This window comes from Pollachius pollachius, assembly GCF_949987615.1.
Source record: "Pollachius pollachius genome assembly, chromosome: 4".
NCBI classification, from domain to species: domain Eukaryota; kingdom Metazoa; phylum Chordata; class Actinopteri; order Gadiformes; family Gadidae; genus Pollachius; species Pollachius pollachius.
In genome coordinates, this window is record NC_136937.1 from 23,450,512 (window position 1) to 23,472,244 (window position 21,733).

Genomic DNA, 21,733 nt, shown 5'->3' on the forward strand with positions numbered 1-21,733 from the left:
AGTGGGTGAGGGGGTGAGTGAGAGTGAGATCAGACCAATCTTTGTTAAGTTCAATTTGAACAAACAGCTCCTCGCTGTCTGAGGGTCTCTCAATGTGTTACTCACGTCACTGGACGGCTGGTAGAGGATCTGTCCCGGGGCCCCGGGGGTGCCGGGGGGTCCAGGGGGCCCTCCCTCTCTCCCTGGGAGACCCTGCATCACAAAGTATCAAAACAGGAAGTCCAACATGTCAGCTAATGTGGTGGGGGATGTTAGACAGAGACATCATGGAGGAAGTCAGTGGGAATGGAAAAACTTTAAGCTTTAGCATTATGAACATTCGGTCAGGTTGGCTTGGCTCAGGAGGTAGAGCGGGTTGGAGGTTGGAGGTTCAAGTTGTCACCTCACCCTGACTGCTCCTGACGAACTGGCTGTCGCCCTGCGTGGTTAACTCCGGCGTCGGTGTTTGGATGTGTGTTTTAACCGCTGTAAGTCGCGTTGGATAAATGCTACTGCCAAATGCCTTAAATGAAAATGTAAATTTGAAACTGCGTATATACATGTTTTAATATATATATATATAGACTCATCTATGTATATATATACATATATATGGGTATCTACATGTGTTTATATATATATATATATATATATATATATATATATATATATATATATATAGACTCATCTATGTATATATATATATATATTCTACAAGCTCGTCTTCAACCTGTAGAATGCTCCATTCACTTGCATGGGCCTTCCCAACGTTCGGCGGTCAATTATTTTTTAATAATTGACCGTTGCTAATCATAATTGAGCACTGTCAAGGAAAGTGGATTTTTTGCCTCGGATTCATGTGTTTCGTATCACTCCGCAAGTAGTCCGGTAACTTATCAACCCCAGCCTAGTCGGCTGCGAACAATTTCTCAGCTGACACTACGAATGGTAACAAATAAAGTGTAAAAAGACACACTGTGTGAAGCTATTTTTTCATTTTTGGCAAGTAGCCATGTAATTAGCAGGATAATGTATAAGTAATGTAAAAGCAAGATCCGGTTCGCCCTGTCGGGGCTCATTTTCGCGGTAATGACCGGCGTTTTATATCCCTTACATATATATATATGTGTATCTATATATGGGGTGGCAGGAACTTGCTGACTGATACACTTCTAAGTTTCTAAATGTAAGCTAATAAGGCTCTAAACCGGTTGTTCGAGCCTTTTGTGGTTAACTAAATGGTTGGTTGCATTCTTCATCAGTGACCAAATAGTATGTAGTAAAGTATTTCAAACCAACCCTTTCTCCTCTTTCTCCACTCTCTCCCTTATCGCCCTGGAGGAAAAACAAAGAGAAGTTCAAAAAATGATGCGTTATGTAGCATTGTATTGAAATTGTCAAGAATTCAAAAAGCTGTCTTACTTGTTTTTTTGCAATACCACTAAATTTAATACATTACACTAATTCTTAAATCGTTCCATTGGCTCCCTGTATGTCCAAAAATTGATTTTAAAATCATGCTGCTCACCTATAAATCCCTACATGGTTTAGGGCCAAACTATAAAACTGCTAATTACAATTTTTTTGCTGCCACTCCAGTAGGATAACTTGATTTGATTGTTCTCAGCCTCACGAATGTAAACAGTAATCCATGAACAGCTGTGTGTCTCCTACCAGTCTGCCTGGTGGACCGTCGAGGCCAGGAATCCCATCACGACCTCTGGACCCCTCAGCACCTTTATCTCCAGGTATACCTGGGAACCCAGCCCTCCCCTGGAGGAGGAGGAGGAGGAGGAGGAGGAGGAGGGAGGAGGAAGAGGAAGGGGGGAGGAGGAGGAGGAGAGAGGAGAGCGAGGGGGAGGAGGAGAGGCGGAGAAGGAGGAGAGAGGAGGACGAGTTGGGGGAGGACGAGGAGGAGAGGGGAAGGAGGATGAGGAGGAGGAAGAGGTAGAGGAGGAGAGAGAGGAGGGAAAGGGGGAGGAGGAAGGGGGGAGGAGGATGAGGTGAGAGAGGAGAGATAGGGGGAGGATGGAGAGGAGGAAGAGGAGTTTGGGGGAGGAGGAGGTGGAGAAAATGAAGAAGAGGAAGGGGAATAGTAGAGAGGGTATGAGGAGGAGGATTTGGAGGAGGAGGAGAGAGAATAGAGGGAGGAGGGGGAGAGGAGGAGTGGTGGAGTTTGAATGGAAGGGGAGTAGAAGAAAGAGGACATGAGGAAAAAAATGTTTTATTATAATCTAAGGACGTTTAAAGGGATGCAATAGTAACATTCATGGAGGGACAACCAGTGTATCAAAACAACAGAAGACATCGAGAAGATCCCTGGCTTTGAGGGGCTGTATTACTTACAGGCAGACCACCGATACCAGCGGGACCCTAAAACCACAACACGGTAGACAATCAGTAAGATCACAGAGAGAAACAACACTAGAAATAATACTGGAGGAACTTTATTAATCCCAGACCCAATTAGTTTAACCAAGAACAGTGGTCAAAGAGGCACCAATGTCCCTCTACCTACAACATGATTCAGATGAAGATGAAAAGCGCTATGCATCATGGGATATACATTGTGGAAATAAGTGCACATCTGTTTACACTTTTTTTTTTACAGTGCATTATGTGTGTTAAATATAACTATATAGCAAACCGTAATTGTACACTCATATTTTGAACAGCAAGTACAAAATAGCGACGGCCCAAATAGTGCAGTGTATCGGGCCGAATGAACCAATAGGAACACGGCACAAGATGCACACGGCCTGCCCCTAGTGTCCCCTCACCTGAGGTCCGGGTGGACCCTGCTGTCCTGGTGAACAGGAGAAAGAATCCCCTCCCTGGCCTCCCTACAGGTAGGGGAGGGAGAAGTTAACACACTAATCGATCTATAAGGACTGATCACTGATCAGCTAGTCTGTGGAGGCTGGACCTATCCAGCCACACTGGACATCCTTCTAATTACTGATCTGTCTGTTCAGACATGCATCTATCCAGCTTTTCATGCATTCATCTATCCATCATGGATCCGTCATCATGCAACATTTCAACTAGCTCCTAGCTTAACACCACCTAAACGTATCTGTATTCGATGCTCAGCGATAGTGATTGGAATAATGTTATCCATAAAATCACATCCTATAACTGATCACAAATTAGAAAATGCTTGCACTGCAAAAAAAATTTTTTAAGAAAGTAAAAAAAACATTTTTTCTAGAAAATTTGTAATTTTCTAGTCTAAAAACAAAAAGAATCTTGCCAAGCATTTTTCACATACGAAAAATTGTCTTATTTTGAGAAAATATATCAAACTTTTTCTTAATAAGATTTACCAGCTAATTTCAGCTCAATTTAACTAGTTAAAAGGTATGGACATCTTTTGCGAATTGTCCCATTAAAGGAACAAGATTATGTCCTTATTTTAAGATTGAGACCACTTGCACAACTAATTTGTTCAACTGACAGCAATTTATATAATTCAATTATTGTCATTATAAACATGACAAACATAACAATAGAGTTTGACTTATTTGGAAAAAGGTATTAAACAGTTCTGTGTTGCCCACTAAATTAATTTCATAACATTTGACAGAGCACCAAAATGCTCAAATATGATATCAAAGCGAGTTGTAGACGTGGTATTCTTTGGTACAACCTTCGATTCCACGAACAATACGGAAATCTAGCACTACGACTATGAGCCAAATTCATATGACTCAATAAAGATTTGAGGGTTAGACCTATAAAAAAATGATTACACAGCGCCAAATCATGGTTTTCTAGTCTTTCTAGGCTTGTTGACATGACACTTCACTATTAGACCACCTTTGCTTGGGAATGGGGCAACCTGGTTGGTTTATCATATTAGGTCATCAAGGGGAAGTGACCATAACTCTTGGTCTCATAAGAGCAGCAACCAGTCATTAATTAATTATCTTATACACAGGGTTAATGTATACTAAATGTTAGTGAAATGATCTGAAAGAATTTCAATAGAAGAATTTTTTGGGGGCAAATCTAAGTTATTTCAGCCCGTCAGTCGCATGCCCGACCCTACCCTGAAAATGCTCCAAATGTGTTTGCGCGATGGATTTCAAATGCAGGTATTGTAGCGACCATGGGTGTGTGGACGCTGGTCCCGGAGCCGCAAGGGATTATGGGGGTTCAACTGTCATAGGGGTTTGAACCTGTTCGGGGCCCCCTGGGTAACTTTGTGGTTGGTTGTTGTGGGGGGGGGGGGGTTGTTCCATTGTTGTGTGACGTGTAGTGTGATTGCGACCATTAGTGAGAGTGTTGCGTGTGTTGGTCAGGTGTGCCGTGTTCCTGTTACATTGTCGGTGAGATAATAAAGGCATTGTGGGAGACCAGCGCCCCTGGTGGCTACACACTGGAGGCAATGCAGCTGGAGCCGTACCTGGCCCAGTTCTGGATCGTTGAGTGGCACAACGGCTGCGGTGTTGAATGATTGAAAGATTGGAATGGTTGTTGATTAAAAAATCACTTTATAAAGATAGAAATGCTAAAAAGAAGATGCTTCTGGTGCCTTCATCTGAGACAAATTAACTTTTTATTGTGCTGTTTAAAGATTTTGTGTTTGTTATAAACTTTTTTGGCTAGTAATTAAAATAACGTCAAGGTATTAATTCTTAAAGTAAGCTCAAGAGAATAAAATGCTTATTTTAAGAGACTTTTTGCTAGTTATTAATCCTATTCCAAGATCCAAATTCTAATAGTCAGCTAATTAAGAGACTAAATTTCTCATTTTAAGTTACTCTGTCTTAAATAAATACGATTGCATTGCTTAAAGTAAGCTCAGTTTGCTCAAATTCTAGACTTTTTGTCTAGTTTTAAGGCACTTTTTTTTTTAAGGCACATTTTTCCAGTGGCTAGACTTTTTTGCTAGTTTTAAGAATTCAAACCTAGTATATTTTTCTTACCCCATTGGCAGATTTTTTCGCTCAATACAAGATAATTTGGCTAGATTTGGAAATATTAGGCTTATTTCTAGAAGGGCCTTTTTTGCAGTGTGCCCGTCTGGACTTCTTCCTTTGTTTATAAGAATCATACAATCGGCACTGCTAAACCCCTCCCACTCACGCCGGGGCAAAGCCTATGAGAGTGGACGGAACACTGTCATGGAGCCTTTGGAATTCTGAAAATTCAGTCATACACACTGTGACTTTAATCGACTCTAACTTTTGCACCAATCCATTTCTCCATCCATGCGTTTGTCCTTCACATTAATCAAATCCCATGAATGTCAATCTAATACTATCTATCCAGCCACACGCCCATTCATCCCCCCATCTATCGTCTAGCCCCCCAGCCATTCATCAACCATCTATCATCTGCTGTCTTTATCCATCATCCATCCACCATCCGTTACTGCTTCTGTGTGTGGGAGTCGTACTCACCCGGCCAAGACTGCAGGGGGAACCCGCAGGACCGGGTGGTCCGGCCGGTCCAACGGGTCCCATTGGCCCAGGCAGTCCAGCCAGCCCCCCCTCTCCAGGTTGGCCCTCCAGTCCCGGGTTACCCTGGGTGCCCTAGGAGGAGCGGGGGAAGTGTGGGCATTAGCTGTTAGGGGTCAGTGTGCTGGGAGACACTAGGGGATGACAACGGGGGTGTTGGTACATGTCGTGTTACAGGGGAAAGGTGGCTTAGGATGTTTTTGGCAATTTTAAAAATTTGGAACAATCTAAACAAATTGTGTTTAATGTTGATGAAGTGAAAGAGTAAGTGAAAAAAAGTGAGTTTCTGAGTCAAGGCCAAGGACAATTCCAGAGTTAGAAGATCATACGATATTCCACAATGATTAATACAATAATATTGTATTTATGCCTCATCTTTCGCAGACATACGACACAATCGGAGAAGAAACGATAATTACTGATAAATAATAATGTAACAAATCCATTATTCTGGTTAATCAAAAGAACAAGAAAATGGAGGGTGGGCATAATCTAGCAACCGCTTCCGAGCAATCGACGGAGCATGGAAAAACTAGTAGGCATTTAGCAGCGGGCTTCGTTAGCAAGAGACAGACGTCTTATGGCAGGCGTTTAGGCATAGACACCACTGAAGCTGAGACCCCTGATACCTGCGCGTCGCTAGACCTCGAGGAAGGCGTAAAGTAAGACAGAAGCCCAGTAAACAAGCTGGAGCCAACCGACTCCTGCTGGAGAAGGTCAGAGAGAGAAACCCACCGAGGTTAGATATCATGGAAAACATTAAAAAGATTCAGTCGGTTTAAAAAAATGAAGACAATCATTTAGGAAATTACACAAATCGTACTTTCTGCCCAGAGCCCCCTGGGAGTCCGAGGTCCCCGCTGTCTCCCTGTTGGGATAGAACAGGAAATGATGATCAAAGTTAAAATCTACACTGGCCTCTTGCATGGTCAGGCACATGCATACAGTTCTGACCAGTCCATCCTCCCATCACCAGTAGGTCACTGAGGCCTCTGACCAGGGCTTACTGGTGGTCCCATGCCCTGGTCAGAAGACTTCTGCCCACTAGACGACTACTACAGTCGGGCCGGCTTGGGCGGTGCCCACTACAAGACCGGTCCTGATGATCAGTCCTGCCAGATCGTGGGTCGGTGGTCCATACTGGGCAACTGGGAACCCGCTGGGTTTGATAAACGAAGGCTGGATGCCTGGACTCTCCTTATGGTTAACCGGCCAGGACCCCATCACTGGTTTAAAATGTTTTTGGCAGTATGTATGTCAATTATGGCCCCCATGGCACTCCTGACCCTCCCTGGAAGGAGGGATCCCCCACTCTGCTTTCCTCCTCAAGATTTCTTCCTTTCTTGTTAAGCGAGTTTTTTAGGGGGGGGCTAGGGTCAGGGAGGTGTTATAAATATGTGGCCAGATAAGCCCTTTGAGACTGTAGCAGTGATTAAGGGCTATACAAATAAAATGTTATTTAATTTAATTGAAGACTGTCCGGTTATCTGCACCTTCCGGGATAACTGGCCAAATGTCCTGGGACCACTCCAGGCAGATTGGCATGAGGTCCACAAGGGATATCTATCAAATCATTTTTCAATAATTTCAAATCCTGGGTTTGTGTCTGATTGTCTACATTTGCCTCCAGATATATGAGTCATCCAGTAGGAGGAACGGGATGTTTCCTTTGGGCCAGTAGCTGTTTCCACCCTCAACTGCTTTTTCATTCTCAGTCCCCCCCCACTTAGGAGTCGGGCCCCACGACGCTGTTGATTATGTTTTCTTGTTTGTTTCTTTGGGTTATTATTATTTCTTTATGTTAATAGTCTGTTCTAACAATTCAACTTTTGTGAAGCACTTCGTGACTTTGGCTCTCCAAACGTAATAACTTAACTAACTCACTAACAAAGTTGGCCTTGATTCAGGGCCAGGTTTATAAAATGGCTCCAAAGGTTTTATCTTGAAACCTGAATCAACTGGTTCTGGGCAGTGGGGTTCTGAGAAGCATGGATAACAACATAACAGCGGCTGGTCTCACCTGACGTCCTGGGGCTCCAGCCCGGCCCGAGGGTCCTGGGGGACCAGGGGGTCCCTGGAACAACAGAAGGTTCAGTTAAGGAGTGAGCAGACGGCGAGCTAACCCAATGTTGTGACTCAGCGAGTTACGTGATGATTTTTTTGTAATAATATCAGAAGCACAATGGATAAAAAGTATGCATAGTATTGTAGCTATAAGAGGATGGCAAATGGTGTCGCAATTTTTATTTACCTTCTAAATTTTACCTTATTTAATTAGAACATAAACATTATGGCATAACTGCTCTGTTGCAATTCTTCAAAAGAGATATCTAACCTAAATCGTTAGTAATGTTGTTTAAATTAAAAAATGAAAAGAGACATGTTGACTCACAGGTACACCCGGAGCTCCGTCGCTGCCTGGGGGTCCTGGGGGTCCGAACGCTACCGGGCCATTGACCCCCATCGCCACCGATATCCCGGGAGGTCCAGGAGGCCCCGGTGGTCCTGGTAAACCACGTAGACCCTGGTAGGACCCAACATGGACCAGGTAACTCACACCATCTTCTCTGTATTATTTATGTCTTGACGTCCATTTTGATCACACAAAGTTACAGATTGTTGTGATGATCAACGTACCCGCATTTTCTCCACGTCGGGGTACCCGGAACCTTCCATGTCGACGTACGTCTGGACAGTAAAAAGATGACAGTTATACCTTGATTAAGACACTGTTTTGAGAAATTACAAATTACTTGCACTGAGCGACTTTATAATTTGTACTGTTTATACTGTTTGCCCTGATTGTCTTTTTTTCCTTACTTTACCGTTTACTTTAGCATCTCTTTTTGTTTTCCTTATCACTACTTTGTATTTGTATTGTATTACATCTTGTGTCTTCCACTGCTGCTGTGCTGTAACACAGGAATTTCCCCCTCCGGGGGATTTTTAAGTTTTATCTTATCTTACAAAGGTTCCATGGTCTTAAGTACTCCAAACCTTGTTGTCATTAGATGATGACCTGAAAGCTGTTACACTAGACCCTGTACAGCTACAGCATCATGGGGCTCTAGCTTGGCTTTAGCGGTGAATGGGAAACCTTCAGGCCCTGTTATAGCACATGTACCGGGTGGTCCGCAGACCCGGGGCCCGGGGGTCCGGGCAGCCCAGGGGGGCCCCTCGGTCCTGGGTTAGCCTCTCCACGGTCCCCCTACAGGAGAACAAAGACCCGTCTTGATGTCACTGTTTTCTCATGAATTCATCAATTTATGTATGGTCATTAATTAAATGTAACCTAATCCATACTAATCTATCCAATCTAATGCAGTCTATTCCAACCCAAGACAATGTATTCCAATCTAATCTAACGTTATCTAATCCAATCCAATCCTACCCAATCTAATCTATTCTGGTCCGATCTACTAATCTAATCCAATGTAGTCTAATCTAATGTTATGTAATATAGTCTAATCTAATCTAATGTAATGTAGTCTAATCTTATTTAATTTTATATAATGTAGTCTAATCTAATCTAATGTAGTCTAATGTAATCTAATCTAATCTAATGTAGCCTAATCTAATCAAATCTAATTTAGTCTGGTATGTAGTCTAATCTCATCTAATGTTATCTCATCTAATGTAGTCTAATCTAATCTAACAGAGTCTAATCTGTTTGATGGTTGCAGTACCTTCTCTCCTCTGGTCCCCTGGGTTCCAGACGTCCCCTGAAGACCGCGGGGCCCAGCAGGTCCCTGTAGACCAGAACAACATGGTGACCAACAACACCATCATGGAAACCGTACTGTGATGCAAGAAATGGGTTTAAATAGATAAAAACAAATTAATAACTTACGACTTTCCCGTCCTCTCCTGGATCACCCTGAAGGAGATGAATGCAGTCGTAAATCAATCCAAGTAAAATATGAAACAGAAGCAATTTCTTTTTTAACTAAATCTTGAAACAACACATTTTTGTTTAGTAGTGTGTTTTATCTTTTTGTTTTAATCCATTTCTCAAATGTAAAAAAAATTTCACCTGTTTATATTAATAATGTTTTGTTTTAAAAACTGCGTGTCGCCGTTTTGTCCAGGAAGTGCTCTTTAAATAAAGTTGACTGATTCCTGTACTCACAGGCTCTCCATCGGACCCCTTGGGTCCCGTGGGGCCCTGCAGCCCCAGGGGCCCCCTCGGTCCTGGGGGTCCGGCCACCTGTTGGACCACCGATCCGTCTCCCAGCCGCACCACCTGGGCAGTGGGCCCCGGGGGGCCGGCGGGGCCTGCGGGCCCGGCAGGGCCGCGATCACCCTTGTTACCGGGGTAACCGATTCCGGAACTTCCCTGAGCGGGGAAAACATAATAATTAATTGATTATTTTCAGATTTATAATGCTGATTTTCATATTGAAAAAAAACATCTGGTAAATGTTAATTTTGAAGTGCAAATACCTTTGAGCCTTTGTCCCCCTAAAATGAGACACAAACACAAATAATATGAACAAGGTTTGAATTTCAGCACAATACTCATGTTTCATTCACATTATTAGCAATGCTACATGCTATGTGCTACAGCCATCCTGGTGTCCCCCTACCTTATCTCCTCGGCCCCCGGCCTGGGAGATGGAGCCCTGCGAGGAGCCTGGGCCAGAGTCTCCCTTGGGCCCCGTGGGGCCCCGGTCCCCGGTGGTACCTTTGTCTCCCTGGCTGCCCTTTTGCCCTTTATCCCCTGCTGGGACTGGGTAAAGTGGTTCGAGGGAAGAGACAAAATAAAAAGAGTAATATTTACAATGAAATCACCCAAATCGATGATTGGGGAGCAATCAATAATTTTTTAATAAATCAGAAATTTTGATAAAAATCGTACACTTTGAACTAAACCATGTATTTTGAGAATTAAAAATGTTGAAAATTGAATTGTGAGATTGTGGGATTCAAAAAAACAATGAAATGCTGAAAGATACTTTATGTCATTTTTCATAAAAACATAAACCATATTTTTCAATAACTTTATATAGATTGATCGGTTTAGATTATGAAGTAAATCTATATTTCAATTGAGAATCCTAAGTAAAGGGAGGCTCAGAAATGATGTAAAAACATACGTAGATGGCGATATAACATCTAACTGCGACAGGCCTACAACCACCAAATAATTCAGCCTTTGTTTGTGAGAACCCTTACCTTTAAGATCATACAACAACAATGGAAACGCATCCACCACCACCACCACCAGATCCAGGGCCCACTCTACCATCTAGCTTCCCCACCCTCAGCCTCACCTCCCTGGGCAACACTCCCACCCTAACTCACCCAGCCACCTTACACCACCACCACCACCACCAACCCCAACAACACCACCACCACCAGGGCAACAACCCAATCAGAAATCTGCGTCCCCATGCAAAAGTCAATCCGGCCAAGGCCAGGCGGACATGGGAGGCTTACCTGGGAGGCCAAGGGTTCTAGGCCCATGTTGGACTGAGGTCTGGTGGTTGCGATCCTCTATGACACACAGACAGTAACGTAATGTAAAACCTCGGGTTGAACCACGCTGGCACTTAACGAGACCTTCTCCTAATGAGAAGTCTTTACGAGACCTTGTCCTAACGAAAAGTCTTTACAAGACCTTGTCCTAATGAGTCCTCTTAGCAAGACATTGTCCCGACGAGAAGTCTAAAAGAAACCATGTTTCTATGAGACCATTTATTGAGACCTTATCATACCAAGATGTCCTCCCAATAGAGACCTCATCTTACCAAGAAGTCCTCCTTATTGGACCTCTTAACGAGACTCATTATACCAAGATGTCCTCCTAATTGGACCTCTTAATGAGACCTCATCCTACCAAGATGTCCTCCTAATTAGACCTCTTAACGAGATCTCATCCTACCAAGCTGTCCTCCTCATTGGACCTCTGAACGAGGCTTCATCCTACCAAGGTGTCCTCCTAATTGGGATCTTAACGAGACTCATCCTACCAAGATTACCTCCTAATTGGACTTTTAACGAGACCTAATCCTACCAAGTTGTCCTCCTAATTAGAACTTTGAAAGTTCCCTAAATGTATCCCAGAAAATCATCCAAACCATGGCTTAAAACCATACCTTGATACCAAGCAATGAAGTAGTTTCTCGTCCTAAATCTGTGTAGTGAAGCCATTTCTAAAGCGGTTCTAAAGTTTGAATTGAACAAGTGACTCCAAACCCCCACCAGGGGGAGCCAGAGAGCTTTAAAGTGTCTCAATCGTTCTGTGACGGAACTCTGGAATACCATTTCAAGTCTGGTCATATCCCCTCCACATAGCAGACTTCCACAACAGGCCAGTGCATATGTGCACACAAGTTCAATCCAGTTCCATGACAACTCCACCGCGGTGTTATTGTAGCCGAGAGGGAAAGCATCTCGCAGACATTGGATATAGTCACTGCTTGTTCGCTCCCGACCCCTGAGCCACGGTAAAGCAGTCGTGAACCCCCATGTGAGGTCACTGAAGGGTGCTTACTTGTCTCGGTGTGAGCGGCGCTTTTTGATGAGGTCAGAGGCGGTTCCGGAACCGGCCGCACCGTCGCGGGAGTGGTCTGTCAGGAATATAATAGAAAAAGACACGAGAGTAGAGCGCAGAGTAGACCTCGGAGATGAGTGGATTCACTGCAAATACACTAAGGCTGTTTGTGACCAAGGGTCAATGACCACAGTAGTGTTAAGGAGTTATTCCTTATTCTACCTTAATCGTGCGACCCGACTCTGTCCTCTCGCCATCTCCACTGCCATAGTCACCAGAGGCAGAGGCCTAGGAGAGAGAGAGAGAGATACAGAGAGAGAGAGAGAGAGAGAGAGAGAGAGAGTGAGAGAGAGAGAGAGAGAGAGAGAGAGAGAGAGAGAGAGAGAAAGACATTAGGATTTATATTTATCTCACATAAGTAGGAGAGAAAAAGCAGAGTGAGATAGACATATATTTACATCTTTAATTGTATAATTGTGTAGTTGTATGTATTAATGTATTGCTTATTAGTAAAACTACTATTATTGCTATAAATAATAAAAATAAAGGTGTTACTCACCACATCATAGTCGTCTTCATCATCACAGAGTCTCTCTGCAGCCTGGGGGTTACCCACCAGCTTCAGCTGGACCATGGAGCCCTACACACACACACAAACAACACACACACACACACACACACACACACACACACACACACACACACACACACACACACACACACACACACACACACACAGTGTCAGCCGTATACAATGTGTACTGAGATACAGATAGACAGGGATGACATTTAGAGACAACAGAGAGAGAGAGAAACTAGACGAGAGGGAGAGAGAGAGAGAGAGAGAGAGAGAGAGAGAGAGAGAGAGAGAGAGAGAGAGAGAGAGAGAGAGAGAGAGAGAGAGAGAGAGAAAGAGACATCACTAGTCCCAGTGGGGTTGTTCAGTTTTAAGAGACTCTGAGTGCAGCTCATGATCACCTCCTCAGTATATAGTCTCCTGGCTCCCCTGGGCCATATAGGGGCCCTCCAGGGGCCTACAGTGCTCTGTGAAGAGGTTCCCCGCTTACACACACACACACTGTTAGGACAACACAGTGAAGCAGCGCACGGTGGCCATGGACAACGGGTGTTATACCAAGGGAAGAGATGAGTCTGTGAGCAAGGGGGCAAGGGGAGAGATTGATACAGTGGGCGAGTGAGGCAGCTGTGAGAGAGAGAGAGAGAGAGAGAGAGAGAGTGATATAGTGGGCGAGTGAGGCAGCGTGTGAGAAAGAGAGAGAAAGAGTGATACAATGGGTGAGTAAGGCAGTGAGTGAGAGAGAGAGAGTTATACAGTGGGCGAGTGAGGCAGCGTATGAGAGAGTTATTCTTTGGGCGTGTGAGGCAGCGTGTGAGAGAGAGAGCTGCTGTTTGGTAGAAGGTTTCATACTGGTCGTGGTTAAAGGGCATCTTGCCCCAAGGATACCTCCAGGTTCGACGGCAAGAATTGCAAATCGAACCTGGAACCTTTCTGCTTGGAGTCTCTCAATGCAGAACTATGATAACAACCTGACTTCTGACTAAGCAGCTGATGTTGACCCGAGTATCTTTATTGTATCCAAGTCAACACACGTCTGTGTCACATCATGGCAACATGTGCGTTCAGCCTGCTAATGAAATGCAACATATTTTTTATATCAAGTAACACATTAACAAGGGGAGAGGGTGTTAGAGCTTAAGTCACTCATTCAAGCTTTCACTTACTCTCACATACACACACACAAACACAGACACACACACACACACACACCCGCACACACACACACACACACACACACACACACACACACACACACACAAACTCCTCCCTGTGTTAACAGAAAAGCGCACAAATTTCACATCCCTATAAAGAACATGTGCTACCCGTCGCCTCCCCCACGCGCCTGCATCCTTGGGACCCCCCTCCCGCGGCCCTCACCTTAAAGTGGTCAGGGTCGGCCTCCCCGGCGTATCCCACAAACACCCCCGCGCCGGGGTCCAGCTCCATGTCGTCGGGGGACCTCTCGAAGCGCACCGTCTGCGGCGTGGCGTCGCAGCCGTCGTAGAAGGTCACCTGGTCCTCGTACACCGCCAGTGAGAAGCGGCTCCACCCCCCCGCCAGGGCGGGCACACTGAAGGCAGCTGCCTCGTAGGACGCCTCCGAGTCGGGCTCCGTGTAGAAGAAGCGCACCATCTGCTGGCCCGAGCGCGGGTCAGCCGCGCTCAGCTTCACGCCCACGTACATGAACTTCTGGTCGCCGTCGGCGACGGCGAAGAGCACGCCGGCGGTGTCGTCGGCGGGCGACACGTGGAAGAGCAGGGAGAAGTGGCGGTAGAAGGGGTTGGGCAGGTGGGCCAGGGCGGGCTGCCCGGTTACGGCCGAGCCTGACTCCCCGCTGAACACGTAGGCGGGCACGCCGCCAGGGCCCAGCACCTGGGTGATCTGGTCTGGGACCAGGTCCCCGATCAGCTGCACCAGGGACACCTCGTCCCCATCTGGAGGGAGGGAGGGGGGGAGAGAGGGAGGTAAGATCTCTTCAAAAGTCATCAAGACCCTAAATGCAAAGTGGTCTCAATCAAACTCGTTTAGAAATAAGTCTGTGGTTACTCTTCAAGGTTCTTGGTTCAATCCCCGGATCACCTTAACCTTACCAGTATCCTTGAGTAAGACAGCTGCCTATAGAGGTAGATGTTGCCTGGGTTAATGCTGTGTGTGTGTGTGTGTGTGTGTGTGCGTGCGTGTAAGTGTATGTGTTTAAGCCGATGCACAAAAATGTAACAAGTTCAGGGACGCAAAAACGTCCCGACTCTGACCTGTGGCTCCCGCCTGCACGATTCACGATTTGATTGATATCACGATTCTCTGCCACGATTAACAAACAAAAAAAGAAATGGCAGTACCAAACATAGTTTTTTGGCACCTCTAGCACGTTGCGTTTCATGTGGCCCTTTATAACTGTGCAGTATCAAAAATGGAAGGATTTATTTGTACATACAGCAGCAGATTGTCTTTAATTGCTGGCCTTTTATAACTACTGAACCAACTCTAAACACCTGTAAATTAAGGCTTAAAAAAACAAATAAAAAAAAGATTTTTAGAAATAATTTGAAAAAAAAATCGAATTAATTAAAAAATTGATCCACAGAGGTTTGAATCGAGATTGCGATTTTATAATGATTTATCGTGCAGGCCTACGCTGGAGCCAGAGAGCCGCTGTTCGTTCACTAGGGCATGAGGAGCAGAGCGTAGAGCAGAGAGCCACCAGTGTTCTCAACAGCTGTGATAGCTGCCTGAGGTCTAATGTGCTCGTAAAAGACACCTGAACCGGCTCTTAGCTTGAGGTCAAAGACAGAGCACAGACACCCCTCCTCTCTCCCCTGGTCGCACTTTAAGCACAAACTCAATGTTATTCAAAGTGATGGACAACAGAAAGATTAAATAGCCATAGCACATTGATGGATCCAATGAACACTATGACTTATCAGGAAAACATCAAAAGGTATGTTCCTCTACATCTCAGTCAGGTTTTGTAGGGGTGTGGTCTGAACTGTAATTTTGGGACTTCTTCTTAGACTTTTTTTTTGAAAGACTGACGACTTCATGGGCCTTTAAAGATGGCGTCAACAGTTAAAAAGTTAAATTAATAGACAATAGCAAAGTTATCCATCCATTTGTCAACAACTTTGTTTTAGATTACTTACTAGATTAAAACAATGTACTTGTTTGCAATCATTGTGACATTAATGGATTTTATACCTTGGTTCTCTGGATTTGATCACTTGTTTACCTGTATTCACTCACACTCAGTGGTGAATACATGTGTTAAATTCAACCATCACAGCACAATCACCTGTCTCCAAGCCTCATGATTATGTATTAACTCACCTGTACACTTGTACATACTACTAAACACATATTTGGCGACTTTGCAAATACTTTCCACACAGTATAATGTATATTTGTACTTTTTGTGTGTAAGTGCAAGTACAGTTTGATATACAGCACACCATAAGTATTATATTTATGTTTAGGCACCAGAGGATTCAAAAAAATACATTTTCCATGTTTCAGAAGCTCTCCAAACAATGACTGCTGTACTTTACATAATAACCCCAAAAAACAAAATTCCCTTTTGAATTGACCACTCTGAGTGCACTTTGTTGATCCGGGTCTCTCACATCAGGGAATAGGGGGGTGTTTTTCCAAACATCATAATATGGGAAACATTGCTGATGATTCAGTTCCCATGGAAGAAAAATATCCTTTCAAGGGAAATGGCCACCGGTTTGGGGACTGGCTTATAATTTCATATTCTCCTGACAGACCTCAGTCTGACACGGGGTCTCTGGAGAAGTGCTCGATGGACACGAACCAGGGCCTTCCAAGCACATCCGCTGTGGTCCGAGCCCGGCTCGTCAAAAATGGGGGCAAGCTCTTTATCCGCTTTTTCAGCTTCTAAACACATTCAGAAAACCATTCCAAGATACGAGTTGGTTCCTTACGAGACACCACCGTGCTTGTTTCAAATAGTGTGGCAAAACAGTATAAACTTTGTGTTTTTGCATGTAAACACACACCTCAGATTACCCCGTTGACATATCCAGAAAGCCCTTACTAGCCGATAGCAGGGCGGATGCACAGCCACTGCTAGTGGTTGGTAGCGCATCCGTTCTTGGAATGGTTTTCTGAATGTGTTTAGAAGCCACAAAAGCGAATAAAGAGCTTGCCCCATAGGTTAGCGTTATAGGTATTCCGTAGCGCCGGCAGCCAGTGCAGATCTTTGGCTTGGTCGAATTAATTTTCGCCTGATTTTTAGCTTCCCTCAACATGGGGTGACCCTCAGGAAAACAATAATGGGGTTAAAAATTGCCTGAGTTCTCCTTTAATGTGTATACACATCTAAGTGCAGCAGTGAATTAATCAAAAAGTGAATGTTTGTGTTTTCCAACACACAAGAAGCAGAGTAATCCGTTCTCCACCCAAAAGAAAAGGAGAAATGTCACAAAGGAGACATCAGTCCTCCAAAAGAGGTTTTGGGGGGAAACAAGAGAACAATGCATCCAGCTACCTGAGTTTCACGTCAAGCTAACTATTGAGAGTGAGAAGAGTTAGAGGCTAAGTGGCCATTGATCTATTGAACTTGTGAAATAATCTTCAACTAACCCAACTGCTTCATCTTGAAGAAGTAGTTTTCATCCAATCAACTTGGCTCTTGATCTTGACTCAAGTTGACTCTTCATCGAATCACCATTGCCCCCCTCGCTGGACCACATCTAGCAAGCCAAGGTCTGGCTAGCAAGAGCTTTGTGTTCTGTGGTGATGCACTCAGAAGCCTCCTGTTTTATCACAAGGTGTCATGTTGGGCGGCCCTCGAGTTACATCACAACTCCAGCCAGCTGTATGATAGATAGATCAACCCTACCCGCCTTCCTGGTGGACTGTCCCAATTGTAAGGGCTGCTCCATCTAGCATCAGTCTGACTGGACACATGGTCCATTTGTGATGTCACTAATGAGTGGATTTGAAAAAGGCTCATAATGGCTAATCAACATCACACCTGGTGGTAAGGGGGCGCTTTAGGTGAATGAACAGCGATAATAACACAACACTGCAACATTTTGTGTTATTTTCTTTTTCTTTGGTTGCCAATATGCAGTTGGTAATGCTATCTCCCCAACATCTCATCGGAGTTCCCTTGGCCAAGTCTCCTGGGATTGCAGCCAATTAGATTTGGCAAGGGGACCGAGGCGAGCCAATTTCCCACTGAGTGCAGCTGCTATTGGTTAATCTCACATAGCGACAAGGCGGAACCAGCTGTGTCCCCAGCCAGCGAGTTGGCAGACATGTTAACAGATGACACTGTTGATTTCACACAGTCCAGTAAAGGCGCATTTCTGAATGTTCAGTTTAGTCTCTGGATTTATACTACACAAATGTTTATGGCAGATGGCAGTTTGTTGGCTTTTCCTGGCAGTATTTGATTTTTTCATATCTCGCTCGTATATTCGTGAAACCACATGCATTTTTGCCAATTGAAGTGCAAAAATCAAATCAATTAATGTAACCATTGAAAACAAATTGCTAAATGTATTTTACAAACCAATTCTAAGTTCTTCTTGCCATGTGTTCTGAGTCAGGGACGTGGCCATCTGAGTCAACCATTAGCATAGTGTCTCTGTTTTTGTTAATTAGCAATCCCAGACGATCGAGCCCAAAGTACAAAGTAATCCCAGGGATTACTTTTGGGATTTCTTTGACCTTCAAGACCTGAAGTTTCCAGAATCTGTGTGGGAACTAGTTAACAAAACATCCTTTAAATAGCTCCAAAACAATAACCCAAGGTATTTACGACTCAAAAGTGCCTTGCTCAAAGGGCACCTCAACACCAGTGGAATCAAAGCCATGTGACATTTTGATGAAGAACACACAAAACCAATCTCTACACTACTCTTACAGTCGTGTTTTCCAACCTCTGGGTCATCCAACCTTGTCGGGTTGCTTGATACATACATGGCCTCGCAGACATACAACTTGGAGAAGGTTTGAAAGGCCTCACCCAGGTCCTGTATAAACCAACAACAAGCAAACCACTACTCTCTACAAACCTACCAACCACTGAGTGTAGTGCGGTAATTATTCATTCACCAGGTCATCGCAACTTCAAGCATAACCTTAGCCTCATAGCATAATTACCAAAGTCATATTTTATGGTACAACTAGGCACAGAGAATCAGCAGCGTTAGGAGAGTAGAGTTGGGTTAGATATCCTAATTTGACAAAAATATAGGCAATTATGCTATGAGGCTTTGCTGCCTGGGGTCCAAACTATGTGCATGTGGGGGCTGATACAAACAATACAAGAAGATGGGCATCGGCAAAATATCCAAGCCTAGAAAATTGGATTCACAAATAAAAAGGAGAAGATTGGGAACAAACAGTCCTACTGTGGCCCATGAGCAAAGCGTGCATGGTTGGACTCCGAAGGTTCAGCAACCTGTTTCAGCAGCCTGTGCCGCTCACATGTACCGCCCTGTTGCCGCTGGTGACGACACAAGGGGGGGCAGGGTAGCGGGGGGTTGGTCAAAGGTCACAACTGATTTACAGCCCCTAGGTCGTTTCCTTGGACACTAGCTGCCCTATTCAGTTCACACGACCGTGGAGGAATCTGAATCTGCGTGCATTTCGCAAACATCTTTCCCACAGGATGTTTAGCGGAAATCAAGTTTTGATGTATTGTTTGTGTGTCTGTGTGTGTATGTGTGTGTGGGTGGGTGAGTGTATGCACATGTGATCGTCAATCATCACTGGTTGTGTGTGTGCGTGTTGCCCTGTCGGGTGTGTGTGTGTTCGTGCATGCAGATGTATGTATGAGTGTGAGAGCGAAAGTTTATCAGCGTGAGAAAAGAGAGGTAAAGAATGGATGTATATGAGAAGCGAGGGAGATTGGAGGGAGGGAGGGAGGAGTGACGTGTCAGTCATAGCCATGGGAAAGAGGACCCAGAGGAACACCCCCCCCCCCCCCCCCCCCCCCCCACACACATACGCACCCACCCACCCACCCAGGGGACCCCACTCCCCTCCCCCCTCCCTTGGACTCCCCATAAGACCCCGCCCCCCTTCCTCACAGTGGGCAGGAGGGGGTGAGGAGCAGGAGGGGGGGAGAAGAGGAGAAGCAGGAGCAGGGAGGGAGAGGAGAGGTCAGGAGAGAGAAGGAGGGGAGGAAGAGGAGAGGAGAGGGAGGGGGAGAGGAGAGAAGGAGGGGGAGAGATAGAAGGAGAGGAGAGAGATGGAAGAAACAAATAATGTATACATTAATACCGTATTTAACATAAACATCATTAGTAAAGTATTACTAGACCATTAGTTAACTGTTTATTAAATGTTAATGCTTATTACTGCATGAGGTAATGTTATCAAATGGTTAATTAATGTACCCTTATTGTAAAGTGTTACCACCTCGTTAAACTTGATTGTTAAAGTGATGGAAGTGATGGCTAGTGATGGAAAGTAATCGACTGGAAAGCAGAACAAATTGGAGGACAAATTTAAATATGGCCAACAAAAATACTAACTACCCACTAAAAGCCCTGGCCAGTGTCTCCCGAAGAGCGCCGTCGGCCGTATGAAACGATAAATTACCTTTTTGTCCAGTAGTTGAGAGTTTGAGGAAATAAAGGGAGCTGTCCTTTACACTTGTTGCACCAAATTACCCACATTAGCATAGCCCTCGCCATTGCAACAACCTTAAGCACGTAGAACACTCTCGTTCAGAAACTCACTGCACATAACTGTGATTCACAGGATCAGGTACGCTTTCTTTTGGTCTAGAAAAGTATAAGTGAGTGTTGGAACGTGTGAGATAGACATATCCAATATATTCTACATGTAGCCCTTCTGTAGACCACCCTCTGAAACATCACATCACCAACAACATTAGCATCTACTGCATTCATACACCATCCCAGAGAGAGAGACATATATATATATATATATATATATATATATATATATATATATATATATATATATATATATATAGAGAGAGAGAGAGAGAGAGAGAGAGAGAGAGAGAGATTGTGAGAAACAGAGAGAGACAGAGACAGAGACATAAACAAGACATATCAAGACAGAGAAGGGTGGGGTGGGCTTCAGAATCCTCCGTTAGCACATATGATGAAGCCATTCCAGCTGGGGTCAGACCAGCTGGTTCCTCACCCCTCACTGCCCCCACCTCTACCCCCACCGCCCCCACAATGAATACCTCCGCACCACCCCTTTGTCCCTCCCATCTCCGGGCCCCTGGCCTGAGATGGGTGCTCTGATTGTGGGATAGACGGGGCTCCCCTCCAGGCATGGAGGGGGTGTAGAGGTCATGTGGCATCGCAGGGTGCACTGAGTCACTTCCTCTGTCAGGACGGACGCAGAGACTCGCTGGGTTGTTTGTCTCTGTTTGGGTCTGGGGTTGTCATGGTGATGGATAATAGCGCCCCACCACAGCCAGACGGACAGATAATGGACGACGGATGGAAGGATAGATAAGAGTGGCTAGGGTGTCCCAATTTAAACTGAAAGGTTCCATGTTCGAGTCCCAGTTTCCACATTGTACCTGTACGCATCATTGAGCGAGATGACCCCTGACCCCTACCTGCTCCCCCTACCAAGATGACCCCTGACTTGGGTTGTCAAAAAATCGATATGCCGATATTTAGTTTGCCGATATCAGTATCGATTTCCAGATGAAAATATCGATATTTTGAAGAAAAAACATTATTATTAATATATATATATAGATTCTTTTTTTTTCTTTTTTTTTTAGTGATGCGATACAGGACAATACAGGTGAAAGACATAACAGTAGGTGGGGAACATGACAATTTGTGTGTTCACATTTAAGACAGCACAGACGTAGGGACGAGACAAAAAAATGTTTAAAAGGGTTGTAAACGTGAACTACAAACTCCACTCTAGGAGGTGTCGCATGTGTGGCAGAGTGAGAACTGGAATCGGCTTGAATCCTTCTTCTCATGTTTATGGCTTAGCTGCAAACAACATGGCTAACAGCGAGGATAGCATTAGAGCTGCCCCATCCCAATACAAATCCGATGTGTAGGTGCACTTTGTAACTTTGTAACCCATGAGTTGGGTTACAGTATGTTTGTTTACAGATGTTGTTAACATACTGACTTTGTTGTATTCATTGTTTTTATAATATTTAATATGCACTTTGTGTCCTCTGTTTCCTCATACAAAAATCTGAAGTCCAAGTAGGCCATT

General features: G+C 44.6%; 1 protein-coding gene across 4 annotated transcripts in view; it reads right to left on the reverse strand.

Moving 5' to 3' along the window:
- col18a1b (collagen type XVIII alpha 1 chain b) overlaps positions 1-21,733 on the reverse strand; it is a 78,268-nt gene that overhangs the window by 18,099 nt on the left and 38,436 nt on the right. For 3 of the 4 annotated variants that reach the window (XM_079735174.1, XM_079735172.1, XM_079735171.1), the window contains exons 2-22: positions 13,898-14,454; positions 12,500-12,580; positions 12,163-12,228; positions 11,941-12,016; positions 10,884-10,940; positions 10,031-10,173; positions 9,888-9,905; positions 9,574-9,780; positions 9,295-9,321; positions 9,131-9,193; positions 8,569-8,652; positions 8,082-8,132; positions 7,837-7,968; positions 7,465-7,518; positions 6,268-6,312; positions 5,388-5,519; positions 2,760-2,822; positions 2,326-2,352; positions 1,654-1,752; positions 1,279-1,314; positions 106-192 (exon numbers count right to left, since the gene is read on the reverse strand). In XM_079735174.1, coding sequence (XP_079591300.1) covers positions 106-192; positions 1,279-1,314; positions 1,654-1,752; positions 2,326-2,352; positions 2,760-2,822; positions 5,388-5,519; positions 6,268-6,312; positions 7,465-7,518; positions 7,837-7,968; positions 8,082-8,132; positions 8,569-8,652; positions 9,131-9,193; positions 9,295-9,321; positions 9,574-9,780; positions 9,888-9,905; positions 10,031-10,173; positions 10,884-10,940; positions 11,941-12,016; positions 12,163-12,228; positions 12,500-12,580; positions 13,898-14,454 — 2,105 coding nt within the window. The remainder of the gene's footprint in view (positions 1-105; positions 193-1,278; positions 1,315-1,653; positions 1,753-2,325; positions 2,353-2,759; positions 2,823-5,387; positions 5,520-6,267; positions 6,313-7,464; positions 7,519-7,836; positions 7,969-8,081; positions 8,133-8,568; positions 8,653-9,130; positions 9,194-9,294; positions 9,322-9,573; positions 9,781-9,887; positions 9,906-10,030; positions 10,174-10,883; positions 10,941-11,940; positions 12,017-12,162; positions 12,229-12,499; positions 12,581-13,897; positions 14,455-21,733) is intronic. The other variant, XM_079735173.1, reaches the window with a different exon arrangement.